Source organism: Theobroma cacao, chromosome 3 (genome assembly GCF_000208745.1).
Source record: "Theobroma cacao cultivar B97-61/B2 chromosome 3, Criollo_cocoa_genome_V2, whole genome shotgun sequence".
Taxonomy (NCBI): Eukaryota; Viridiplantae; Streptophyta; class Magnoliopsida; order Malvales; family Malvaceae; genus Theobroma; species Theobroma cacao.
In genome coordinates, this window is record NC_030852.1 from 33,898,159 (window position 1) to 33,925,514 (window position 27,356).

General features: G+C 35.2%; 6 protein-coding genes and 1 pseudogene across 6 annotated transcripts; 6 read left to right on the top strand and 1 right to left on the bottom strand.

Annotated features, from left to right (window-relative positions):
• Positions 747–1,695, top strand: LOC108661451 (thaumatin-like protein). Its single transcript, XM_018118608.1, has one exon. It carries the CDS (start codon positions 779–781, stop codon positions 1,451–1,453), a length of 675 nt encoding a protein of 224 aa, XP_017974097.1. The 5' UTR covers positions 747–778; the 3' UTR covers positions 1,454–1,695.
• LOC18606480 lies at positions 4,506–5,361 on the top strand (annotated as a pseudogene).
• Positions 6,539–7,501, top strand: LOC18606481 (thaumatin-like protein). Its single transcript, XM_007040102.2, has one exon. The coding sequence runs from the start codon at positions 6,607–6,609 to the stop codon at positions 7,279–7,281; it is 675 nt and encodes a 224-aa protein (XP_007040164.2). The 5' UTR covers positions 6,539–6,606; the 3' UTR covers positions 7,282–7,501.
• On the top strand, positions 10,108–11,069 carry LOC18606482 (protein P21). Its single transcript, XM_007040103.2, has one exon. The coding sequence runs from the start codon at positions 10,154–10,156 to the stop codon at positions 10,874–10,876; it is 723 nt and encodes a 240-aa protein (XP_007040165.2). The 5' UTR covers positions 10,108–10,153; the 3' UTR covers positions 10,877–11,069.
• Positions 12,967–15,060, top strand: LOC18606483 (elicitor-responsive protein 3). The gene is made up of 5 exons (XM_007040104.2): positions 12,967–13,309; positions 13,721–13,786; positions 13,991–14,117; positions 14,389–14,506; positions 14,795–15,060. Exons 1-5 carry the CDS (start codon positions 13,243–13,245, stop codon positions 14,861–14,863), a joined length of 447 nt encoding a protein of 148 aa, XP_007040166.1. The 5' UTR covers positions 12,967–13,242; the 3' UTR covers positions 14,864–15,060.
• On the bottom strand, positions 15,377–22,583 carry LOC18606484. The gene is made up of 10 exons (XM_007040105.2): positions 22,388–22,583; positions 21,451–21,594; positions 21,274–21,375; positions 20,739–20,867; positions 20,186–20,287; positions 19,667–19,795; positions 19,021–19,116; positions 18,607–18,753; positions 17,954–18,017; positions 15,377–17,823 (listed from the first exon to the last, which is right to left on the bottom strand). The coding sequence occupies exons 1-10, from the start codon at positions 22,469–22,471 to the stop codon at positions 15,734–15,736; spliced, it is 3,087 nt and encodes a 1,028-aa protein (XP_007040167.2). The 5' UTR covers positions 22,472–22,583; the 3' UTR covers positions 15,377–15,733.
• LOC18606485 (general transcription factor IIE subunit 2) lies at positions 23,355–27,143 on the top strand. The gene is made up of 5 exons (XM_007040106.2): positions 23,355–23,434; positions 24,044–24,354; positions 25,371–25,502; positions 25,642–25,758; positions 26,475–27,143. Exons 2-5 carry the CDS (start codon positions 24,091–24,093, stop codon positions 26,814–26,816), a joined length of 855 nt encoding a protein of 284 aa, XP_007040168.2. The 5' UTR covers positions 23,355–23,434; positions 24,044–24,090; the 3' UTR covers positions 26,817–27,143.

A 27,356-nucleotide genomic window follows, 5' to 3' on the forward strand; every position in this document is an offset into this window, starting at 1 on the left:
AATTATTAATATTTAAAAGATAAAATTAAATAAAAATAAATAATCATAATAAAATTTAAATTATAAATAAAATATTAATATTTAAATGATAAATTATTAATATTATAAATAAAATATAAATTATTAATATTTAAAAAATAAATTGAAATAAAAATAAATAATCACAATAACATTTAATATTAATGATTAAAGTATAAATAAAATATTAATATTTAAACTATCAATTTTTAATATTTTAAAATAAATTATACATTATTAATGTTTAAAAATAAAATAATTTAAAAATAAATAATCATAATAACATTTAAATTATGCATAAAATATTATTATTGGTTAATATTAATTATTAGATTATAAATAAAATATTAATATTTAAAAATAAGATAAAATAAAATAATCATATATATAATAAAATATATTTTTATTTTTTTATTTTTTATTCATTTCTTATTTCAAAGTTATTATTACCAACCAAACACTGTAATAAATCATAATAATTATTCTTGCTCTACGTAATACATATTCTATTCTATTATCACGTAATAATTATTTTATTTTATTTTTATTTATTCTATGATCACGTGCTATAGATTTTTTTCATGAAAAGTCCTGACCAACTGTAGCTAGTTTTTTTTCCACAAGCATGATTTGGAGTTCAATGCTATAGGTCCTGACGCACCAACCAGGTACTCTCGCTTCTATATAAACCCACTTCTTTCTCCCAACTCTATATCCATACAAGATTATCAAAATTCCAACACTTCTACCGTCCTCCAAAATGAAGTTCAAAACCGTTTCTATATTTTCCTTCTCTTTCATTGCTCTCTACTTCACTGTGGCCAATGGTGCCACTATTAACATTCGAAACAACTGTCCCTACACGGTCTGGGCTGCGGCCGTGCCAGGTGGTGGCAGGCGGCTGGACAGAGGTGGAGTCTGGAACCTAAACGTGAACCCTGGCACCACAGGAGCTCGTGTCTGGGCTCGAACCAAGTGCCAATTCGATGGTGCCGGGCGTGGCAGATGCGAAACCGGTGACTGTGGGGGGCTCCTCCAGTGCCAAGCCTATGGTGCACCCCCCAACACCCTGGCTGAATACGCACTAAACCAGTTCAATAACAAGGATTTCTTCGATATCTCTTTAGTCGATGGATTTAATGTTCCTATGGACTTTAGTCCAACTTCTGGGGGGTGCACCCGGGGTATTAGATGCACGGCAGATATCATAGGGCAGTGCCCTAATCAATTGAAAGCTCCGGGCGGGTGCAATAACCCTTGCACCGTTTTCAGGACTGATCAATATTGTTGCAATTCTGGGAACTGTAGGCCTACGGATTTTTCCAGGTTCTTCAAAACAAGGTGCCCCGACGCTTACAGTTACCCTAAAGATGATCAAACAAGCACGTTTACTTGCCCTGGTGGGACTAACTACAGGGTTGTGTTCTGCCCTTGAAATCTACTTGCCTTGTGCTTTATGGAGTTATATAGTAGTAGCAGCACTGCTGCTGACAATAAAGTGCAAGAAGCTTTCACAGCCGCGTGCATGGAATGACGTGCTAGAGTGAAGTTGTACACAAACTTCAGATATGGAGTTTATGAAATTAATAAAGTTTTTATAAGCGTTATGTACTTCATTGCAGAAGTACAACTCTTTTAGCTTACAAATTCTTAATCACGAGTGAATGGATAAATCAATGTCTGTCTTGGGTAACTTCTATTTTCTCTACCATATCATTGAGATTAATCCACATACTTTGTTGACTTGGTCTTTTGACCTCACAACAAACTAACTAATTAATTGTTTGATACATGCATTTAATAGTTAATTCCACTACATCATTTTCTCAAGATTCTATATGGTCAATTTATACAAGAGTAAAACTGACAAAATGTTGATACAGAATTAAGGCTGCATTTAAAGGGACAGAGCAAATTAATAAAAAGTTAAAGTCAACATAGTACAAAGTTTCTCTTTAGGAACTACTAGTCAATAATCATGATGTCAATGTTAAAAGATTGCGTAAATCTCAACCAAATTGCCTAACGAAAGGTCATGTTTCCACACATTAATTGTATGTAAAAGGGAGATATTGCCCTTTAGATATTTTGTTTTGTCATGAATGTTATGTCCAATATAAGAAATCATCTTTATTTCTCAAAGATTTTTCTTCGCTCTATCTTGTTAATTCTTTTATAGACAAAAAAGAAAAGTGCTGTATTGCACAACATAGATAACAACTTGTGCGAGTAAGATGCCATCCCTGCAAGGCTGATTACTATGAATCTCATACCAATTTTGTTATGTCAAATCAATAATTAAATCAAAGTAAATAATTATATCAGAAAAAGTTAATTCAAGTCAAAATTCTTTATGATAACTGAGTAGTTAAAATTATTTCGGTAATATGATATGAGGGTTTATAGTAATTCACTCAAAAGTATTTTTAAATTTTATTTTTAGCTCTTAATCTACATGATATATCCAGAATTTTGCTCTTTAAATCTCATCCAATAATTTTTTTTCCATTGTATTCTTTCTTTTATAGTTTAAATGCAAAATTTCCAAATTAAAACGATATTGAAAGATTAAGTTCTAATTGTAGAAATGTCCACTATAATTAAGCAAATCAAGATAATAAAACTGAAAAGGACAAGCAAAAAAAGTCTCTCTTTCTCTTTTTGATTAAGTTATGTTTTGAATGATTACGTGACTTTCCCATAGTATTCTTTTTTTAGTACCAAGCAAAACTGAATCTTCTTTCGGAAGAAATTTGAATTTCTAAATTTAAGTCTCAGCACTAGTTTCAAACTATATAATATAATAAAACTTTAAAAGACAATATTGCAAGAGACTTTCTTACAATTGTTAAGTCTTTCTCCTCTGGTTGGAGTAGGGCGAAAATGCTAGGTTAGAGAGGCAAAAATTGTATTATAATAATATTCTTGGTTTAATAATTCGATAGACGTACGTGGATAGGAATTGGAGATGTTTACTATGACTGCGTTTCGGTTTTCTTCTCTGCTATTGCAAAAAAAAAGAAGGAGAAAATTTTGAAAAAGTTAAAGTATTATACGTGTCTCAACTGAAGAGGGCTTACATTTTCTTCTAAATAATATAATTTATTAATTGCTTATAATTTCCTTTAATACTATTAAGGTGTGAATGCATGTATGAGCACAGGTGTACAATGAATATATATATATATAGTAGTCTTTAGTTTTTAGTGCTCTTTTGCCTGTCAATTCTTCCTTGGAAGAAAATTCTACCAAGTCCTCTTAAGAAACTTCAGTGGGATAGAGATTGGTAATCACATAGACTCCAAAATATCTTAAATGTTGGCTTCAATATTTTCCTTCATTTCTAAGTGTAAATAAACTTTTTCATTTTGTAATGTGAACAATTTGAAGTTACGTAGGTAGGTTCTTAAGTGGAATGAAGCGTTAAAGTACATTTACCCTTCTTGCAACTAGTTGTTAAGCTGGCAAGTGGCTACCTTCGTTTACGATAAAGGCCATAGCTAGGTACTGGGCTTTGCTCTTGACTTGTCTCAAGTTGGCAAAGAAGTCAAGTGATGATATCATCTAAAGATATTCCAAGCCTCGACACTGACGTCATTCAAAACAATTTTCCACAAACATTATAATAGCGTTTGGTACCAGAAAAGTGTAAGTACATTTTTTTGTAATATGTTCAATTAAATTATATTGTAATATATATTTTGAAATAAATTCACGTAATGTAAAATTATAATGTAATCATATTACAACAAAAAAATATAATGTGATTGCAATCATAACCAATACAATCATATTATATTACATTCTGTAATATTTTTAAAATATTTTATCTTTTAATTTTTTATTATTATTTAAAAATATTTTATAATGTTATAATTAAAATAAAAAATATTAAAATAATATATATATATAAAATAAAAATTAAAATAAAATAAAATATTAAAAATTAAAATTTATATAATATAAGTAAAAGAAATTAAAATAAATATAATAATATAAAATATATTANATTATACTAAGAAACAAAATAAAATATGACATTAAAAATAATTTTAAAAAATGATATTATATAAAAATTAATAATAAAAAATATAAATATATTAAACTTACATTTTAATAAATAGAGATAATTTTAAAAATTAACATTATATTTTTAACAAAATACTATTATCTTTCTTATATTTTAATCATTATTTTACTTATATATCAAATATTGTAATATTATTTTTTCTACAATTACATTATTTACAACCACATTATCTATAATCACATTACATTATAAAATATCAAACACTTCCTATATTCTTTCCATTTGAAGTCGTGACGCACTGTAGCCAGTTTTTTTATTTCCACAAGCATGATTCATAGTTCAATGCTGTAGATCCTGACGCACCAACCAGGGGTCTAGTCACTACTCTCGCTTCTCGATAAACCCACTTCTTTCTCCCCAACTCCATAGCTATACAAGATTATCAAAATTCCAACACTTCTGCCGTCCTCCAAAATGAAGTTCAAAACCGTTACTATATTTTCCTTCTCTTTTATTGCTCTCTACTTCACTGTGGCCAATGCTGCCACTATTAACATTCGAAACAACTGTCCCTACAGGGTCTGGGCTGCAGCGGTGCCCGGTGGTGGCAGGCAGCTGGACAGAGGTGGACCCTGGGACCTAAACGTGAACCCTGGCACCAGAGGTCGTGTCTGGGCTGGAACCAAGTGCCAATTCGATGGTGTGGGGCGTGGAAGATGCGAAACCGGTGACTGTGGGGGGCTCCTCCAGTGCCAAGCCTATGGTGCACCCCCCCAACACCCTGGTTGAATACACACTAAGCCAGTTCAATAGCTTGGATTTCTTCGATATCTCTTTAGTTGATGGATTTAATGTTCCTATGGACTTTAGTCCAACTTCTGGGGGGTGCAGCCGGGGTATTCGATGTACGGCAGATATCATAGGCCAGTGCCCTCATCAATTGAAAGCTCCGGGTGGGTGCAATGACCCTTGCACCGTTTTCAAGACTGATCAATATTGTTGCAATAACTGTGGTCCTACGGATTTTTCCAGGTTCTTCAAGACAAGGTGCCCCGACGCTTAGTTACCCTACAGATGATCAAACAAGCACGTTTACTTGCCCTGGTGGGACTAACTACAGGGTTGTGTTCTGCCCTTGAAATGTATTTGCCTTGTGCTTTATGTACTTGCCGTAATTAACGGGACAGAGCCAATTAATAAAAGGTTAAAGTCAATATAGTACAAAGTTTATCTTTAGGAACTACATGATGTCAAAGCTAAAGATTGCAAAAATCTCAACCAAATTGCCCAACGAAAGGTCATGTTTCCAAACATTAATTGCATGTAAAAGGAAGATATAACCTTTTAGATATTTTGCTTCGTCATGAATGCTATGTCCAATAAGAAATAATCTTTATTTCGCAAAGACTTTTCTTCGCTCTATCTTGTCCGTTCTTTTATAGATAAAAAGGAAAGTGTCGTATTGCACAACAAAGATAACAACTGGCGGGAGTAAAACGACATACCTGCAAGGCTGATTCCTAATTTCGACGTCGCATGGTAACGATCAAAGACGAGTCTACGATTTTGAAAGCAAGGCAAGAAGATGGTTAAGAGTACTCTGTTCCCGTTCATTCTCATTCTAGAATTCCGCCTTGTCACAGTGCATTGTTTTCAATGTTACTGTTTTTTTTTATAATTATTATTATTATTTTGTCATTTTGTTGGGAACCTGACTAGGTCCAGCCCCTCCTTCATTTGGCATTGGCCTTCAGGTGGAAGGCTTGGCTTTGCTTTTTGATTGGCTATGATTGTGCCACCTAAGCAAGATCAACGGCTAAGATTCTTGACAAACAGGCTAGCCAAATTTGTTTTTTTTTTTGTTTTGAAAAGCAACAAGGTAGCCAAATTTTGCAAAGTTCTTTAGTGCAAGGTGGTGAAAAATTTGGAGGGTATTTGTAGGTGATTAGGAAATTACGTATTAGTTATGGAGAATTAGTATGTTTAGTCTCTTTTTGTGGTGAGATCTTGCAATGTAATTTTTAGAGGTATATTTTGATATTTTTCTAAAATATTATATAGTTGATTTTTATAGTAAATTTTGCTATCAATTTGTTTTATGTTTTTTTATTACACTGAAAAATTTTTACGTATATTTGATATTTTTTATTTTTTATTGATGTTTATTAATATCTTTTTATTTATATTTTCATGAAGAAAAAATCTTGCAATTCAATTTATATATTTATTTCATCTTAAATTCGAAATCCGCCTTTGTTTTTATTATTCATTTTTTCTCATCACTAAACTCGTTATTCATAGAGATGTTCCATATGGACTGCCTAACAATCTAGAAATCCAATTCTCGACTTGACTTTGAGTACTCTAGCCAAATCCTAACATCATCATCATCTCCCAAAGTTTCCAACAAAATTCTATCACGCAATTACACGTGTAAATCATCAACAGCGATGCCGCGGCAACCTCCACCTCTATATAAATCTCCGCCCTTTCCACTACGAAGCACCGCAAACCCATCAAACATAATATTAGGAGATAGCCAATTCGCTTTCACCAAAATGAGTTCCTTCAAAACCCTTCCAACCCTTTCTTTCCTCTTTGTGACCCTCTTCAGCTTAGCCCACGCAGCCACATTTGATATCAGAAACAACTGCCCTTACACTGTCTGGGCTGCTGCAGTGCCCGGTGGTGGCAGACGAATGAACCGTGGTGAAACATGGCAAATCAGTGCAGCCCCTGGAACCACACAAGCCCGCATTTGGGCTAGAACCAACTGCCAATTTGATGCTTCCGGGAGAGGCAAGTGTCAGACCGGTGACTGTGGCGGGGTCCTGGAATGCAAGGGCTACGGTTCACCCCCTAACACACTAGCTGAATATGCAATAGGCCAATTCGCTAACCAGGACTTTATTGATATCTCTAACATTGATGGTTTCAACGTTCCTATGGAGTTCAGCTCAAACTCTCCAGGGTGCACAAGAGTTATCAAGTGTACAGCAGACATTGTCGGGCAGTGCCCGAATGAGTTGAAGGTTCCTGGAGGATGTAATGGGCCTTGTCCAGTGTTCAAGACAGAGGAGCACTGCTGCAATTCAGGTAACTGTGGCCCCACAAACTTCTCTAAGTTTTTCAAGGACAGGTGCCCAGACGCTTACAGTTACCCCAAGGATGATCCCACAAGCCTGTTTACTTGCCCCACCGGGACTAACTACAAAGTTATATTCTGCCCCTGAAGAGTTCGAACGGTTTTAAGTCGCCTAGACAAATTAGGTTATACCATACCTATATATAGCAACATATGGAATAAAAGCATATGAAGGTTATTTGAGCACATCTTTCTCATGATGTGCAAATGTTCTGACTTGTAATAAGTGTTCTATCCTATATGAAAATTTGGGACTTCTATAAGTTCCGATTTATAATAATTTTTCGTGAATACTATACTTATATAAATTAGTAGTACTAATGTTTGCTCAATTTTATATATGACTTAATACTTAAGTAAGTTTAAGATGCCCATTTTTTCCCACTCATGCTATGGGTGAATTACAAATTAATTAACTTCAAAAAATCCTTACAGATAAAATTGAGAACTTCATTTTGAAAAAAGAAGTATAAAAAAAATTCATTTTTATAATTTAAAGAATCGAAATTCGAGCTTGAAAGCTTCCGCGAGTTTATTTGCGAAGAGAGGCGTGGCTGAATCCAGTCTCTAGACGATTCTTCGAAGCAGGGAAAAGCCCAAGAGACCGAGAGAGGTCGGCCCTTCCGTTCAACTATCATCTTTCTTTCCATGTGTGGTTCCGTTTCTTGACTTTTCGTTTCTCCATTGCTGATTTCAGGTCTGTTAAATGATTGACATGATCTTTTATGTCATAGGTTCAACCAACCATTGAAAATTCAAAGCAATACAGAATCAGATCAGTTTTACCAAATATCAAGCTTTTCTCCCCTCTTTGCTCTGTTTTTTATCAATCTTTTCAGCTTTTCTTCACCATCGCCCGTGCAGCTAGGGGCGGAGCGTCCTTCACGCTCCCAAAAATTTTAAAATTTTTTATATATTACATATATTTTTAATGAACTCAAAATTTTTTTTATTGAATTATTAATACAATATGTTATATATATTTTTAATAAACCTCTAAAATAATTTTTATTAAATTATTAATATAAATAAAAAAATAAATAATTCTATAAATCTATTTAATTTTACGCTAACTTTAAAATTTTTCCTTTTTAAGTTTTTTAAGGCCTCTTTCCATCTCTTTCTTTTATTCTTTTTCTTCTTTTTTATCTTTTTATTGTGAAATTATAAAAAAATAAAGTTTTTTTATTTTTTATTTATATTATTATTACTATTATTTTTATTTATTTATTTTTTTAATTTTATTCTATTTGATCATATGTTTTAAGTTTTTATAAATTTTCATTTTCAAATTTCTATGAATTATCAACTATATATTTTTTTTGTTATATAATTTTATCTTTTACTTGTCATGTTTTTTTTATTATTATATGTTCTCAATTATTTTAATTTTTAAAAATTAAAAAATTATTATATAATTCTTCAATATGTATTATAGCATTATATTATTATTATTTATTTAAAATTAACATTACATTATTGATTATTATTTAAACTTTTATTAATATATATTTTTAATTAATCTTAATTATATAAGATATTTTTTATATGTTTTATATTTTATATTTCGTTAAAAAATTATCTTTGAGTATTTAATCTTTAAACCATATTAATTATATAAAAAATTATTAATTTTATATATTATATTTAATTATTTATATTATATGTATTATTTTTCATCTTTGACACTCCTATAGTTCCGCCTCTACCTCTGCATGCAGCTAGTTTTGAAATAATAAACAATTGCTCCTACGCAGTCTGGGCCGCAGCCGTGCCCTGCGGAGAAGAGAGAACTTCATCATGGCCAGATATGGATCAGCCACCAACACGGACCCTAATTTCGATGATCAAGGCCGCATATGGGCTCTAACCAATTGCAAAGCCGATGCCCCGTGGGACTCTCAAATGTGAAACCGGAAACTGTAAAGAAGGCCCATACTGCAACTGCTATATGGGGAATTCCCATCCACCTTACCTGAATATCATTTCAACTTGACCCAGAGCCTGGATTTCATGGATATTTCTGTGGTTTGTCGGATTCCACGTTCCCATGGAATATAATATAACCCCACGTCGAGTAATTGCTCCAGCCAAGAGCGTGGCTGATGTCAATAGCCTCTGCCCCAAGAGCTAAGGCATCCTGGAAGGTGCTATATTATCCTTGTTACACTTTCAAGAACAAGCAGTTTTGCCGCGATGGCGGCTAGCGGTTGTGGACCTACAGCTTACTCGAAGATGTTCAAGGACGCCTGCCCCGTTGCCTTTACTTATGTTCCGGATGATGCTACCGGCACCTTCACTTGCCCTACTGGCGCTGATTATAGGGTTTGTTTTGTCCTTATTGATATCTGTATTCTCTTCTTTCTTTTGATTGGATCATCACAGACATATTTCCATTTCAAGAAAGAATTGTGAGTATCGTCTTCTCCTCTGTTTCCAAACCTTAGGATGGACAATGGAATCATGTTCCTATATTGTTAAGCCTATGCTTCAGAAATTGGATTTTTTTTCTTTTTGGAATAAGAAACTGGATAAATTGGCTTGTATAAATATACAGTTAGGCGGCTGGCTTCAAACTCATAAGTCTAGCCCGTTTCAGTTAGGTCTGATATGATATTTAAGCCACAGCCCAACTAACTAGGCCTAGTTCATAAATTGCTTTTTTATGCATTTTAATTAAAAAATAAAATCCAAGCCCTCCCATGAAATGATTCACGCGTGAGTATTTAGCAGCTAGCATGGATAGTTCGAGATTCCAGTGTAGTATAGAGAATGACTCCCATTTTCTAAAGTTAAAACATTGGCCTTATCTTCATTAAGATTTTTAAGTGATCAAGTAGCCGCCTCGACCTTTATTAAAACAATGTCCCACTTGCCATTATTTACGTCAAGGAACATGCCGCCCTTCTTGTATATAAACCTCCCTGCCTAATGAACAAATCCCCACGCAAAGGCCAACCATGAGCTGCTTAACCAATTTCCAGTTCTCCTCCATCCTCTTCACCATCCTTTTCATCTCCACCCATGCAGCGCTTTTCGAAATCCGCAACGAGTGCTCCTACACTGTCTGGGCTGCAGCCTCTCCTGGTGGTGGGCGTCGCCTAGACCCTTGGCAAAGTTGGACCATCAACGTGCCTGCTGGTACGGCCATGGCTCGTATCTGGGGTCGAACCAACTGCAATTTTGATGGCAGTGGTAAGGGTCACTGCAAAACTGGTGACTGCGGCGGACTCCTAGAGTGCCGAGGCTGGGGTGCTCCTCCAAACACCCTGGCCGAATATGCCCTTAACCAATTTGGCAACATGGATTTCTATGATATTTCCCTAGTTGATGGATTTAATATCCCCATGGTGTTTGGTCCAACTAGCGGTGGTTGTCACAACATTTGGTGCACTGCAGACATTAACGGGCAGTGCCCCAATGAACTAAGGGCTCCGGGTGGGTGTAATAACCCATGCACAGTGTTTAAGACTAATGAATTTTGTTGCACGCAAGGGTACGGGACCTGCGGGCCGACCGATTTCTCAAGGTTCTTCAAGAGTAGGTGTCCTGATTCTTACAGTTATCCGCAGGATGATCCATCAAGCACGTTTACTTGCGCTGGTGGTGCCAATTACAGGGTTGTATTTTGCCCGAGAGGCTCTCCTCATCTGGAGATGGTTGGAAGCAAGAGCCAAGAGTGAGGATCTTGGACAGCTGGATTGCGCTGCCTCCGTGCTTGGGTATATGAATAAAAGTTTTTGTCTTGACAAATGATAATGAATGTGTCGTGTTTGTACTTGCCTTGTTCCTTATGTGTTTTGTTTTGGTACACTAGATGTATTTGAAACTTTCTAAGCTATAAAATATTTCATGACATTTGAAAGCTGCGAGGAATCTGATGATTAGATGCCAAACTTTGGCAAATTTTCTTGGTCTTTGGTCTTTCGGATAAGGACCTAACCAAACTTTGAGCACATGCTATAAAGCTTTACAACTTTAGACATCCACATTCGTCTTATTTATTCATTTATCTTTTTCTTTTCTGGGTGCAAACTGTAAAGTATTCCAAAATATAACACTTTGAATCAACACAGGAGATCGGTTTAGAGGAAAGCTTATTTCCATCTCGCTAATGAAGGCAAACTGCTTCATGTATATATTCCACAGCAGTATCATGATTCATGTATAATTAGTCCTATTACAAGTAATAATTAAGAACATGATGTACCCATAGTCTTCACATTATAGCTAATTATCTATAGTTTTGGGCTTACTTGGCTTACAGTATAAGTTTTTTTTGTCATAACTAAACATAATTTAAAATTTTCCTCTCATAGAAAGAAGAGAACTTATTGATGGTCAAGACATTATGTTAGATACAATTAGTAACTTAGTGGTGAAGATTAACACAACGATTAATACATAGACTTCAATTTCAATAGGGCGCTCAACTCTTAGATCCACGAATTAGATAGTGCTTATAAAGCTAACTTTTTCTGGTACGTCCTTTCGGAACTTTCCCTGTCCAAATCTTGCCAACTGGCTGGCATTAAATTTTTTTTTTTGACGCTTTGATGATAAAGAAAATGACAGCCATTCACTGTATGAATTATGATGATACTGATAAACTAACAATTACCAAGTATATTGTTCCTTTTAGCCCAAACCTATACTCGATTATTATATACTCATAGTTATATGATAGCCCAAAGCTATCTTAGCTTGGAGACAAAGTCTGGACTCTAGAGCACATGGAATATCAACACTCATCACTAACAAACCCATTATTTCATCCACGTTATGAAGAAGATGGCCAACAGCCGCCCCCAACGAATCAGAAGATTGGCAATTGGATATGTTTAAAACAAGCCAAATATTCGCCTCAACTTCGTAAGGAGCCTTCATTTTTCCTTGTGGCCGGTCCCAACTCACGAGTTGACCGGGTTCGAGTTATATGATATGTTCCATTGTTGTCTTGAGTATACCTCATTCCATATATATATATATATATATGGTTTCAATTCAATTAAAATTTACTTTCTTACTAACTAATTACATATTAGTCTTTCATTAAAATTTCATATGATCAAAATGTTGTCACCGCACTAACACAGAGTAGTAGGCGGTGCACCAATCCAATCATATCTGCTACGGCAATATCTCCTGAAAGGCAAATTAATGCACATTGTGTGTTAGAAATGTATGTGCATTAATACTTGATCAAAATATATATTAATTCAATTAATATGTTCATGATACTAGTTCGATCTTTTAGTATTTTAATTTAGAGGTATTTTTATATTTATTAGTAATCTTTTTAGATTAATATTATATATATGCCAAATATTGACTGTTATATTATTTTTTTGAAAAAAAATTGAATTTTATTTATTAAACAAGATGTATGATCATACGTCGATTGATTCGAGATGTATGATATATGTTTGATTATTTATAATTAATATATTTTATTTTTTTATTCCTTGCTCACACTTATACGTAATTTGTTAGATTTTTTTTTACCTTGTCTCTTATTATATATACATATATATATATTCTAATTTTTAAAATTATAAAAAATTTTGTGTTGAAGAAATTCAAAAGAAAGCCTCTCTCCTATTAATCAATGAGCCAAAAAAGAAAAGAAAAATCCTATTAAACAAAAAAGATACTATTATTACTGCTAAATGTATTTGCTTGTTAAAAGCCATCGGGGATAGGACATCAGCATGCCAGGTGGACATACCACAATCCGATCGTGCGTTTTCAACGCTTGTTGACCCCTAATTTACCGGCTTGAAAATAGGGGTATTGTCCGATTTGCTTTTGTCGAACCCAAAACCGCAGATTTTACATTTTTAACTGCAGATGTATGAATAAAGACTGATAGTTTGTTGGGACATGTTTTGATTTGTTTTTTCTTAGTTTCCTGGTGAGACGTAACAAGTACTTAGTATATTCAGAAAGAGATCCAAGAAACAGGGCAAAGAATAAAATTCTCCTGTGTCTCTTGTTCTTGGGATCTTTTCCTTTCATCATTCTTTCTCGGTCTCTCTCCGCTCCAAACATGCCTCAGGGAACGCTTGAAGTTGTCCTTGTTAGCGCCAAGGGTCTTGAAAACACAGATTTTCTCTGTGAGTTTCTTTTGATCTGAATCTTAAACTCTTGGTATTACTAGAATTTGCTTATGGTCTTGTTCAATTTCAATCTTTTATGTCTAGATCTGGGGACTTTGGAATAGTTCTTTTGGGTGTTTCTGCTATGATCATGACAAGCCCCGGGTCTGATCATTTGTTTACATTTTGTCCATTTAACGACATGCAGAAAGAGACATTCTCTAACGATGGTCAATTATGTTAATTTGGTTGATCATTCCCCCATCTTTGTTGAATTACCTGAAGGGATGGTTTAGATCAGTTTAATTTTCATGCTTAAGTTAGATCATAAGGGTTTATCGTGGTTGAAAGTATTTGGCCTAATGTCCTGGTTCTATTGCTTATGTTTGTTGCTAATGTTTTTGAGAATTGGAAATTGGAAATGAGCAGGTAACATGGATCCCTATGTGCTCCTCACTTGCCGTACCCAGGAGCAGAAAAGTAGTGTTGCATCAGGTTGGGGCTTAGATCAATCTAAGTTCTTTACCATTATTTATCATCAAATTTTGTCATCAAAATTTTGGGGCTTAGATCAATTATTAAAACCCTTTGTTCTTGTATTGTAGATTAAACTTTTGTTCCCATTGTTCCTCTTTATCATAAAAATTTGTTCTTTTGTACTAGATGACTGGGAACTAATATATATATATACTTTTGCAGGAAAAGGGTCTGATCCGGAGTGGAATGAAACTTTTGTGTTCAACATCTCCGAAGGTGTTTCAGAACTCAAATTGAAAATAATGGACAGTGATTGTAGTTCTCAGGATGATTTCGTGGGAGAAGCAACGTGAGTTTTACTAATTTCTCAGATGATTTTTGACAATTATTAGCAAAACTCAAAAGCCAGGTAAAACATGCACCGTAACCTGTTTACACAGATTTCATAATGTACATAGTAAATTGCTTTAGAGGAAGAGGACAAGATCCAAACTTTGTGAAGATCTTGCTTGAACCTTGAGCAATAAAATATAGTTCAACATTTTACATCCTATTTAATTTAAGTTCATGAGTCAGTGAACTAAAGTTTTAAATTAAACTTGTTTTTATGATATTTGCAGCATTCCTCTGGAGCCTGTATTTATGGAAGGAAACCTCCCCCCAGCTGCATATAATGTTGTCAAGGATGAAGAATATCATGGGGAGATTAGACTTGGTCTGACTTTCACCCCAGAGGAGGTATTCTTTTTTTCTTTTGTTTTCTTGTCTTTCATTACATCTCCATTTGACTACTAGAAAATGAAGAGGAAGCCATAGTTACAGCATTGAGCTCCAACATTGATTTATAATCAACTGCATATCAGAAGGCAAATGAGTCTCGAGCCATAGATCATTCTGCTCTTAACGAAGCACAAATTTGAATGAAATATTCAGCTTTGCAAAGGGCTCGTTTCCATTTTCCTTCCTCTCTGATTTGATATGGTCGAGTATTCTCGTCTAACCAAAATTTCCATTGCTTCATCACAGAGACATACTAGGGATTTTCAAGTTGAGGAATCTTTTGGAGGGTGGAAGCAGTCTTCATACAGGGACTAGGCCAGCCACTTGGGTCTTCCCATCTTAGTCGCTGTTTCAAAGAACTCATTCTGAAGTTTGATTCTGAACTTTTTTCTGGTTGAATGTTTTTATTTTATGCTGCTATGATCGAGTTCGATTAATTGTGACAGTACTGGACAATTAATTGTGAAAAGTTTGCATTACCAATCCTCGTTAATAAGCTTTTTCTTTCTATAGCTACTTTGTTATGAGGAGATTTAACATTTGGTTTTTCCATTTCAACAAGAGATATGATTGCACTAGAGCATTTGATTAAGACGACGTATTATGATTAAAGAACTTTTATTTCCCAACGTTAAGGTTAAGCTTTGAATTTTCATGCCATTAAAACTTAACTACAAATCACTCAAACATCAGGGCAGATTAATTGCCTTACGCTTCATCGGCTTACTTGTTTTCCAAGGGGAGAAAATCTTTTCTTTTGATTAATAGTTGTACCGTAGAGGTAGTAATCATGTAAAAGGCATTATGGTAACTTCCAAATTCTAATGATCATCCGAAAAAAATGACGTAACGTGAACAGTCTGTCATTTATCCAAGAACACAGTAGTATTACATTACATGATATTTGACAACCCCAAAACTCCGCCATAAAAAGCGGCTTTTTGCTCCATCCATAGTCAAAATGACGGAGGGACACACTACAAGCTCACAAGGATACTTCAAGGTGAAGGCCGAATATCTTCTTACGTTAACAGCTAACATACTTTACACCCCATTAGAAAAAGCTTTTTTTTTAAATGAAAAGGTGCATGCCAAGAAGTCAAAAACCATAAAGGTGTCAGTTCAAATAGAATTTGTAACCGGAACTTGTCTTGGATGCCTGGCATGCTTCGCAAACCCTTAAGTCTAGGGCTTTACCTTGCCTGGTAATTCCTTATTCCCCTTACTGTAAGGTCGTTGAGCATCAACTCTACTGTGACTAGGTAAGCTTACATTACCAGGGGGAAGGAATGAAGGATTCACAGGGCACTGTTGCTGCATAACAAGTTGTGCCGTGGCACCTAAGTGTGGTGAAATATCACTTTGAGAAATGCTGGGCAAGCCATAATCAGGCAATGCAAAGTTGCCATCTATCTGGGAGCCAGAGCTGCCAAACTGTTGGTGGAAGTTACTCTGAAAGGCAAAACTATCCTCAGCAGGACTAGAACCTGTAACAGTCTTGAATGCAAACTCAAAACGTGAATCAGACCAAGAGTTCCCAAATGGAATTGCAGAGTGCAGGCCTGGCTTCTCAATATTCATTTCGGTAGGAGCAGTTAGGTTTAGATGAGGCGCTTTGCTCTTGTTTGGCGACTCTACTTGAAACACAGTGGTTCTGTATGTAAAGTCAGGATGTTGAAGTGCTGGTCTTGGTCCAGTCTCAAGTTCTTGAGATGCTTTATCTATTGGATTCTCTGAAGTCAAATCCACATTTCGAATGGCTTTGCTATTACAAGACTTTCTAGCTGCAATTTTGAGAACTCGTTCATTGGACAGTGAATTTGCCTCCAGCTCAGGTGCACGCCCAGCAAGTTGTTTCAAAGACCGATGAGGAAAACTGCAATCCTTCTTGGACCTGATTGAGTTAAACAAAGCCTTTCTACACCTGCTATGTTCAATTCTAGTTTCAGCTAGATTAACCTGTTGCTGTATATTAGCAATGGGTGTCGAAACAAGCCCTTCATTGATAGCATCTTCTAATGGTATTGCTCCTGTAAGAGTCTTGATTGCAAATTCAAGGCATGGGTCGGAACAAAAAAATGGTTGTAGTTCTAACTTGCTGTCACTGCCTTTCTGAGTTCCCAACATTTGTGGTCGCGCTCCAAGAATTGCTCTACCTTCATGAGGCCTTATGCTACTGATCTCTTGATTGACTGCTGCAGCAGAAGCTTGATATGGGAGATCAGCGTTAGGGCCAACATTTGGCCGCCGAGTTGCTTTATCCACCAAAAGACATGGTGATTTCGGTTCATTTTTTCCAGATCTTGTAGTCGCATTCTGAACAGCTACTTTGATGGATCCTCCACTGGCCACCAGCTCAGGTTCAAGCCCAGCAAGTCGTTTTGATGACCGACAAGGCAAGTCAAGCTCTTTCATCTTTTTCAACTTACTTGAGTTCCTAGTTTCTATGTTTCTGCTCTTGTTTCCCATCCTTGTTTTACCTAGATTCTTCTCTTGCAGGACATTAGAAGCAGCAGTTGAAACAAGCTCTTTATTTGAAGCAGCCTGAAGTGGTATTGCACCTGTAAGAGTCTTGATCGCAAATTCTAGGCATGGGTCAGAACAAACAAAAGGCTGTACTTCTGACTTAGTCTCACTAGTCTTCTCAGTCTCCAACATTTGTGGTTGCTTTCCAAGAACAACTTTGTCTTCAATGGGCTTTATGGTCTTCTTCACTGACCCCCAATGTGATTTAACTGTCGGATCAGTAGAGGCTTGCTTTGCTACCTCTGCACTGGAGCCAATATTGTGCTGCTCAGTTGTTTCATCCTCCAAAACACATTGACCATTGGCTTCATTTTGGCAAGGCTTTACAAGTTCCAGGCCACAAGCTGCCAGATCAGGTTCATGATGAGCAAGTCGTTTTGAAAACCTACGAGGCAAATCAAGCTCTTTCTTATTCTTGGACTTGCCAGAGTCCTTAGAGTTTATATTGCTCTTCTTCTCTGTTCCCCTTTCAAGCAGGTTCTTCACTTGCAGGACATTTGCTGCAGCAGTTGAAACAACCATGTTATCAGCTGAGACTGTTTTGCCCTGATTTCTCTTGGAAGCTTTTGGAGCTACTGAGCAGTTCCAATTTGATTTATCTGCAGTAGCAACGACTTCCACGTATGATTGGCTTTGAGGTACGGAAGTTGTAGCAAGCCTAGTTTCAGTATAATCCTTCTCACTCTGTCCTTTCTCAAAGGTCTCAGCTTCTAGGTGAGATAAAATACTCCTATCAGACGTCTCCCTAGCTGCAACAACAAGTTTTGCATCAGAAGCAATAAATTCCATGCATGATTGGTCTGTAAACAACCTCCCTGATTCAAATTCTCAACTTGGCTTCTCATGACTTGAAGGGTTTATAGATTTTCCACCCCTCACCTGTAAAGAGCTGCCTCCTGGTGACAGGATGCTTCACTTTCTGCCTTTTAGCCGCCGGCAGTTGCTAAAATAGACAGAAAGCAAGGAAAAAAACACTCAGCTAATTCAAATTTCCATCCAGCATATTTCCCCAAAAAAAAGGGCAATTATGAAGCAAATCCCAACTGAAATATTGGTTGAAATATAGTCTACAACTTCCAAATAATTCCATGGTAGATGAGGCATCAGACTTGAATTGCAGCTCTTAAGATCTAAGAAGGATGAACCTTGACAATGAATCAGGTTGCAGGTGCATAATCCTTAAACACAAAATTTTTTCTCCGAATATCCCCATATGTTATCAATAACCTAAAGGCAACCTTTACATGAGCTTACTTTGTCTCTGATCTCTTCCATTTTCAATATGAACTTTCTCGTCTCATCAAACTTGTCTTATCCTTTCCTGCTCATAATCTTATAATCCAAACATGACCTTACCTCTACTCTACATATAATTTTAAAGCAAACTATGTCATTTTAGTTTTGATACAGCATGCATCATTGTAATTATGTAATAAATCAAGCAGGTAAAAAATAAAGCAAGTAAAAATGATAATGCAAGTAGGATAGCAATAGACATCACACCTATTTGCAAAAGCTAAGTGCAAACTTACTGATTTTTCAGTATGAATTAAATTTTGATCATCACTGTGCTTCTTCTTCGGTAAAAAAGCATATCTACCGATCTCTCCAGTTTCTAGATAGCGAAGAATATCCTTTTTGGAGCGAAAAACATATCCACTAGCTGGATCAGTGTAATACTGTAGAATTCATAATTGTTACTGATCAACATTCATAAATAGTATGTATGTCAGAAGAACTATATGTTTATAACACCATAAATAAGCAGCAGTTAGTTCTTTATGCTGTCAAGGCAAAGCTTGAAGTAATATGAGTGCAAGAATTGGCACATACTTTTTTGGTACATCTCATGAAAGTTGAGGGCAGGAAAAACTCACATGTGTCCATGTATGAGTATCTAAAAGGGAGGCTAAGGGGATAGCGAGAGTTGTAAAGTAAGACCATACCGGATCTCTTCTGACTCCATTTGCATGCCTTTTAATCTTGACTTCCTTAATCCATCCTGCTGGTAAATCATCTACTGTTGATTTCTTAGTTACAACCTAGATTGACAAGAAGCAAAACGGCATATCTAATTCAGTAGCTGAAACAATGGACTAATTTCTGTATATCATAATATATACTCTAAATAAAGTACAACTTTTTTGTATTCTAATTCTGAGATGTCACATATCTGTTTTGGAACTCATTTGGGATCTACATACTGAACAGCTAAAAACAATGACCTATACAAGTATATCCCAGAAGTATTTTATGTTCAAATTTTATTTCAGCAACAAATCTCTCAAATTTTCAAAGGCATCAATGATTCTCTTCCTTATTGATACTGATCATTCTTCCTAAGAGAAGTTGTCCCATGAAAATTGGCGTGGATAGCTTAATTATAAATAAGTTTAATGGATAACACAGCAATATTTTTCTTGCCCAACCCCCCCCCCCCCCAACTTTGGTAAGGAGAGAGATAAAGGTTTAAATTAGTAGTTTTCAGGATGCAATATAAAATTTGGATATCTATTGGTTGGACTTAGAAGAAAAGTCGGAGAAGAGATGAGCATGACGAAATGGTAGCAGAACGATTTTTTGAGAACCAACTTTGCTTGTAGAGCGCAAGGCTCTTTTCTTTGGCTTGGATTTGGTACTTTTCTGCTCTCCTTTGTCAAGAAATCGGAACACCTCTGGCCTGGAATGGAATCTCAATCCAGTTGATGGATCAACATATATCTGCAACAAAATAACAGTTCAACAAAAATTAAAATTGTAATACAAAATGAAGAAATGATTTAATCTTCATCGGGTTAGTAATGCTTAGTCCGTGCAACATTAAGTAAATTAAAGATGTAGAAAGAATTAAAGTAATAATCCCGTTAATTGTTCCGTGTCAGTATAAAAGATCTAATTCACATGTCAATGGGACATAGGACAAGCCATTCATGCTTATTGAAGTGGTAGCCATTGATGTGTAGCAGCATAACAGGAACACCCAGCAGAACCAGCAAAGAGTAGTAATGGAAAAAGAAAATGCCGATTATACAGTATTACAAATCCCATGTGGTACTAGAAGATAGAAAAGCACTATAATTCCTTTGCATAAAAGAAAAACAAATTTCATACCTTGTAGGATTTTCCAAATTTTGCACCACTCTTATAGGTTTTCAACTCCGTGAACCAATTCTTAGGTAACCATTCAGGATGTTCATGTGCTTTTACCACAATCTGTGAGATGATTGAATAATTAAAAGAATAAAAATGGAAGGGAAAAAAAAACAGTAAATTAATAGATGCTCTAAACTCACATTCATTTGATTATTTGCTGAAGATATTTTAATTAAACACAGTGATAAGACTGCAATTGTATCTTTCATACCCCAACTTCAGTAAGGAGAGAGGTAAAGATTAAAATAGTTTTTTCAGGATGCAAAATAGATTTTGGACAATGTAATAGTATCTTGGACTTAGAAAAAACAGTTGGAGAAGAAATGAACTTTTTTTGAAATGTTACCATAATTTATTGTATAGCACATTATGGTTTCTTAATAAGCACTAAATCTCTCTCTCTCTCTCTCTCTCTTATTGCAAACAAACAAATAGACACATAGAAACAACAAAACATTCCTAAACAAGGTAGAAAAACAAAATGACAAGAAAGGATATTTTGAGAACCAACTTCGCTTGTTGAGTGTGAGACTCTTTTTTTTTGTTTAGGTTTGCTACTTTTCTGCTCTACATGGTTAAGAAACCGGAACACCTGGAGCTTGGAATAGAATCTAGATCCTGTCGATGGATCAATATATATCTGCAACAAGAAATCAGTTCAATAAAAAAATAAAACTGAAATATTACAAAAGGAAAAAAAGAAGGAGCTTATACCTACTCAGGTTAGTAAACCTGTAGTCTGTGCAACATAAAGAAAACTAAAGATATAAAAGGAATTTTGGATAATTAGTTCCATTATTATATGTGTCTGTAAGGAGGATCTAATTCACATGTTGAAGAGACATGGGACAAGCCATTCATGCTCATTAAAGTGGTAGCCATTCATGTGCAGCAGCGTGACCGAAATATCCAGCAGAATAAGCAAAGGGTGGCAATGGACAAAGTATCCGCCAATATAAAGTATGAGAAATCCAATGTCAATGTGGTAACTGGAAGGTAGAAAAGCACCATTTTTCCTATGCATAAAATAAAAACAAATTTCAAACCTTGTAGTGTTTTCCAATTCTCACACCACTCTTACGGGTTTTCAACTCCATGAACCAATTCTTGGGTAACCATTCGGGACGTTCATTTGCATTTACTGCAGTCTGCATGACGCTAGAATAAGAGAGTAAAACAAAAAGGAAAAAAACGCAGTTAATTAATAGGTTATCTAAACTCACATCCATGCTACCATTTGCTGGGGGCATTTTAGTTTGTCTTAGAGTTGGCTGCAGGTCATCACATTTAGTGCTTCCTGTTTTAGTATAGCGAATAAGATCATCCTTTGTAAAGAACTTTTGACCAGTTGCCAGGTTCACGTAATGCTACAAAAAGGAAGCAATAATGATAACAGCAAAACCAAGTTAGCAGATTTGAGGTATATAGACAGCTTCTTTCTAAATATTACAGTTTGTTAAGTCTTATATTCCTTTTTCTCTTTCTCTCTATTGTATTATTTGATTTAAGCAGTGGCATACATCTATAATTTTCATTGCTCTATTATTTTGTCAAAAAATACAAGAAAAAAGGGGAGAAATTTTGACACCGTATCATCAGCTATTAAAGCCTTAACCTAAAGAATCAATGTTTCAGTGCCACGAGTCACCAACATTGTGTTCTCTTTTTTTTTTTTCATATTTTCTCGTGAAAAACGACAAAGAAATCATTCCAGTGCCTAAGAAAATTCCTCATAGAGTACAAAATCCACCCGTCATTACACAAATTTACTACCGACAATTCAATGAATTCCCATTTTCATGTAATAAATCACTTAAATGCTTAATCAACAGAATCAAACCCCAATCCTTTCACCCGTTCGCCTCCAAAATCATATTGATCAACATGCAACCCTCGTTTCTTCCACTAACCCCCGAATTCAACATGCAAAAATCAAGATATGTCATTTGACTGCATTTCTTTCACATGCAACTAAAAACAACGGATCATCAACTAATAAAAGCTCCATAATCTTAACCTTAAACTCCATCAGCTATCTCCCCTACTTCACCAAAAATTCTCCCAAGCAGCTTATTTTTTAGACTAAAACGTTAAATTAGAGAAAAAAAAGCCCTAAATCGAAATAAATACAAATACCAGTTCAGTAATAATTAAGCTAACCGTGATTCTGCGGCCGGTTTTTTGGACTTTGAACTGTAGAGTCCAGCCAGCTGGAAGCCAGTCCGGTGAAGTTTTCGCCGTCATTATTACTTTTTCCGGCGATCAATTATTTCTCCGTCTTTCTTTTTTCTTTCTTTTTGAGGATTAGTAATTTATAGAGGTTTGTTTGGTGGCTTTGGACGTCGAGTCTGTCTGAGACAGGAACTAAAGAAGTGACGTGAAATGTCAACGAACAAAAGAAGACTGAAGAAACTACCGCCACGTGTGACCCAAAAACAACACGTGGGCTATTGTAAATTCTTTTCGGAGTTAAAATGTTAAAGCAAGTTGAGAAAGATTTATTTAAGGTGATTTTGACCGTCAGTGGAGGTTGAGTTGGCAGATTCACTCACAGTTCTATCTCAAAACTAAAATAGGAATTTAAAAAAATTGTGTCATTATTTTTATGAATTATAAATAATTACCACTTAAAAATTTCCTTTTTTCTTTGAGTGAATTTGTTTATCAGAATTTCAACTCAGATTCACTTGCCCTTATAAACTTGCAGTCAATTAAAATACTGTAGAAGGAATATTTATTTGTCTTTTTCTTTTTAAATTGATTAATTAAATACCAATATGAATTATCTAAGGTTTTAGTAATTTTTATCTTATGATTGTATATTTTGAAAACCCCCTCAAAAAAAATAAATATATTTTTACCTTAATTAAATTTGAAATAAATAATATGATCACTAGTTTGAATTTTTAATATTTAAATGGCAATAATATCGGATTTAATTAGTTAAAGAAATTACTATAGTAAACGCTAACGTAAGAAGGGTTATTTTTTGGCCAAAAATGAAAAACAAACGGGTTATTTTGGAGAAAGCAGCTGAAGTCTACGCGGTGAAGGGCTTTGCGCCGTTATGCCCTTAAGTTTTTGCTTATTTACGTACGAGGACCGGACGACTTTTTCTTTATTTTTTTATAACAAAAAACCGACAATAAACAACGGGAAATTGAAGCCGAAGAGCGAGAGAAGAGAAAGCTTTACCGAACCCGAAAGGTTTTCTCTCTTTCCCATTTTACGATCTTCGATTCGTTGAATTTTTGTTCTTGATGAAGTGATTCTTTCAATATCAGTAACAGAAAAAGCTTATAAATCTTGATTTGGATTTGTCGAAGTCAGGTTTTTTATGGGTGCCCATGTCGGTGTTTTGATTATAATATAAAATTAAAGGTTGGGTTACTAGTTTTTGATTGGAATTTGATATGGGTTTGGAAAGATTCAGTCATTGAAGTGTTTTAACAAGACATTAGATTGGATTAACTGGGTCATGATTAAAAGAAGCATCAAACCTCAAAAGCTGGGAAAAAAAATGTAAAGCGACATTATCAAAGATGGATTAGAGTTTAACCAGATATTGGATTAGAGTTTGGAATTCAATCTTTGTTCTTTTATTGTGAAATAAATCCTTTTTTTATTGGGTTAAAGATGGAGTTTTGAATCATGGTACCTTTGGAACATGAAAGATTGGAATTTCGTTGAATTTTTGATCATGTAGCAGGTAGATTTCTCTGTTTCCTTATTAGGTTGAAGTTGTTGAGTAAGCATTTGGGTAGTTATCTGATAAGCTAAATGGGTTATAAGCTTTTGTTTTTTCCATTTTTAAAGTCTCCAGCATTTGAGAAGTTCTTAAGGTTAAAGAAGATCTTTCAGTGATGGCATTGCAAGAGAAGTTAGATAGATTTAATAAGCAGCAGGAGAAGTGCCAGACGATGCTCTCTAACATCGCAGCAAAATCAGCATCTTCTAGGGCCCCAACTCCTAAACCTACACCTGTGGCTGCCTCACCTTTTCCCAGTGGAAGGAGTCCTGCTCCTGTCAAATTCTCAAATGATACCGAGAGGCTTCAGCACATTAACAGCATTCGAAAAGCTCCTGTTGGAGCTCAGATGAAGCGTGTTATCGACATTCTGTTTCAGGTTCTTTATAACCCCTTTTTAGTTGAACTTTTGTCTTTATACACTTGATGCAAGTAATTAGAGCATTCTACCTTGGTAACATTTGTAAATGATCTTTTATTGTTACAAGTATCCTTGCTCAAGTCATCGTTTGCTGGCTACTAGGATGAATGAGATTCTCTTATCAAGCAATATTGCTTTTATTGAGAAACTGATGGCAATGTGTATACAAATATGAGATAAAGTAGAAATGCTCTTGTTGGTTATGTGCCTATTTTAGTTTTTTAAAGCTTCTTACATCTGAGAAGGTAATGGTGCTGATTCTCATGTGCCTTCTGCTGCTATTTTCTACTGGTATTCTCATTCCGTCAAGGTTTAAAGAGTTTTAGCCTGCGTTTCTCATGGTTGGTGATGCAAGCAAATTTAAAGTTTTAGCAACTTTTTAGTGTAGTGGATGCAGATAGTTATTATGAGGAGCATTGTTGTGGGAGCAGTGGGCTTTCTGTACAGCGTGATGCTTTTTTTTTTTTTTCAGGTTAATATAAGCGAAATGCCATAATAGTTGGGTTGGGGGGGCAGAAAAATGAGATTTATGCAAGTGATTTTTGGGATAGCAACAAGGAGATCCCTCCACAAGCAGTTTGAATTGTTGTACACTCTTGCTGCCTTTTTGAGTTGAAAATGGGAGGTGTTCTTTGCTATATTGGAAATATTATTTCTAACTTCTGGTCAGGGAAGCTCAGGTGTCGGATTCTGCAATATCATGGATTTCCCAAGTAGTTATATTGACAGTTTGAATTTGTTATAGTGTTTTGATTTTACGTCAGAGAATGGTTGGAAACTTGAGTTTGTATATGGTGTTCGCTTTGTGAAATCTTGAAAAAATGCTATTTGCTGTTGGTATGGACTTTCTATGTGTATCTTTGTTTCTGCTGACACTAATTTGGGACTTTATTGGACTGACAATGGTGCATCATAAGGAGTTGTAAATTTTTAACTATGTGAAAGCTTATAAAAATATGTATTCATGGTTGCAGACAAGACAAGCATTCACACCAGAGCAGATAAATGAAGCATGTTATGTTGATGTGAATGGCAACAAAGATGTCTTTGAGGGGTTGAGGAAAAACCCAAAAGTGAACTATGATGGGAAGCGCTTCTCTTACAAGGTGACGTTACTTGGTTGCTGCTGTGATCTTTTGATAGACTTACTTTTTTGGTTTAATGATCTATATCATAATAGGCATTGTTCCTATTGTTCGGTCTCCTTTATAAAGGATTGCAATTTTGTATATGTTATCCTTACAGTCCAAGCATGATGTAAAAAACAAGAATGAACTTCTTGTCTTGATTCGGAAATATATAGAAGGGATAGCTGTTATTGATCTCAAGGATGCATACCCAAATGTAATGGAGGACTTGCAGGTATAGTTGAGTTACAAAATTTTCTCTCTCTCTCTCTATTTACTTCTATGTACATACATAGGTTTCCATAACAGGATTTGAGTTTCGCTTTCATTTACATAATTTTATTGAAGTGGGAGATCTGAGTCAGTTATTGGAGTTGATATTTCGCTTCTCTAGACCTTTTGGTTTTGAGGAAACTGATTGGTTGGGATTGGAGCTCTTATGCACATAACATAGAATCGAAAGGCTTTAAGCCTTATACTATTGTTAAGAAGGATAATTATGAATCAAATGCATTGCAAACTTATAATTCAACTCTCTATTGATAAGTTATATTGAGAAAGTTCTGTATGAAACTACATGTAGATACTTTGGTGGATTATCAGTTGCTAATTTTCTTGTAGGAAAGGGACATTGATTTCATAGTTGGTTTTAGGAAATTGTCCCAGCGGTTGTTTGTTAATTATTGGTCATAATATATTCTGATGGCTTTGTTTTCAATTGTTCTCATTTGACCTATATGTTGTTTTGTCTTATAAGAAAAAGCCTTGTACTCACAAATCTACTTGTTATGAACTTTTTTCCTAAAACATTTTAATTAGACATGATGCACTTCTTAGTTCTCCTAATAAATATTACTAATACATTATAATGGGCCCAAAATTCATTTAAAAAGTATTGGTAAGTTTAGTAGTTTCTGTTGGAACAGCCGCTTATAGTTGTTCTTTTCCTAGGCTCTGAAAGCTGCGGGTCAGATTTGGCTCCTATCAAATTTTGACTCTCAGGAGGACATTGCCTTTCCGAATGATCCCAGGGTACCTATTAAGGTGGATGATGACCTTAAAGAGTTATTTCGGTCTATTGAATTGCCCCGAGACATGCTTGACATTGAGAAAGATCTCCAGAAGAATGGAATGAAACCTGCCACCAACACAGCAAAAAGGAGGGCTGCTGCACAAGTGCAGGGCATTTCCTCCAAGCCTAAGCCCAGGCAGAAAAACAAGGAGTTTTCCAAGAAGACAAAGCTAACAAATTCACATCTTCCAGAACTTTTCCAGAGTCTCAAAAATTCTTGAAGCCAGAGACAGATTTACAATGGGTTTGGTGGAGCAGCTGTGGAATTTCCTGGGGTCTGTTCTTTTGAACAAGTATTACAAGGGTCGTGTCCATCATTTATGGTTAAACTAGTATAATTAGTCCTAATTATCTGTGGTTTATGACTCCATGTCTCCAACAATTCAGAGAAGTGGATCACTTCGGAAATCCTTCTAAATTGAGATGAGGGCTGTTCACGTTAGAGCAAACTAGCAATTTTTGTTTTTTGTAACTAGCAACACAATTGATCCAATGTTTACCTTCTTGTAATATTAATAATAGTAACCACGTTCTCATTGTTTGATTGATGTGCGGAGGCTTTGATACTTTTAAGTTGAAAATTTTAGTATTCTTAACTTGTCTGTAGAATGGAAAGCTTACTGGTTTCAATTACCATATATAAGGGCAAGTAGATATAGATTAGGAACATGCATTATATTGTCAAATACAAATTTCTTCTCTATGCTTATCGACAGAGAAAAGGTGTTCAGGAACTTAAACTATGAAAGCAGAAGGGTGAT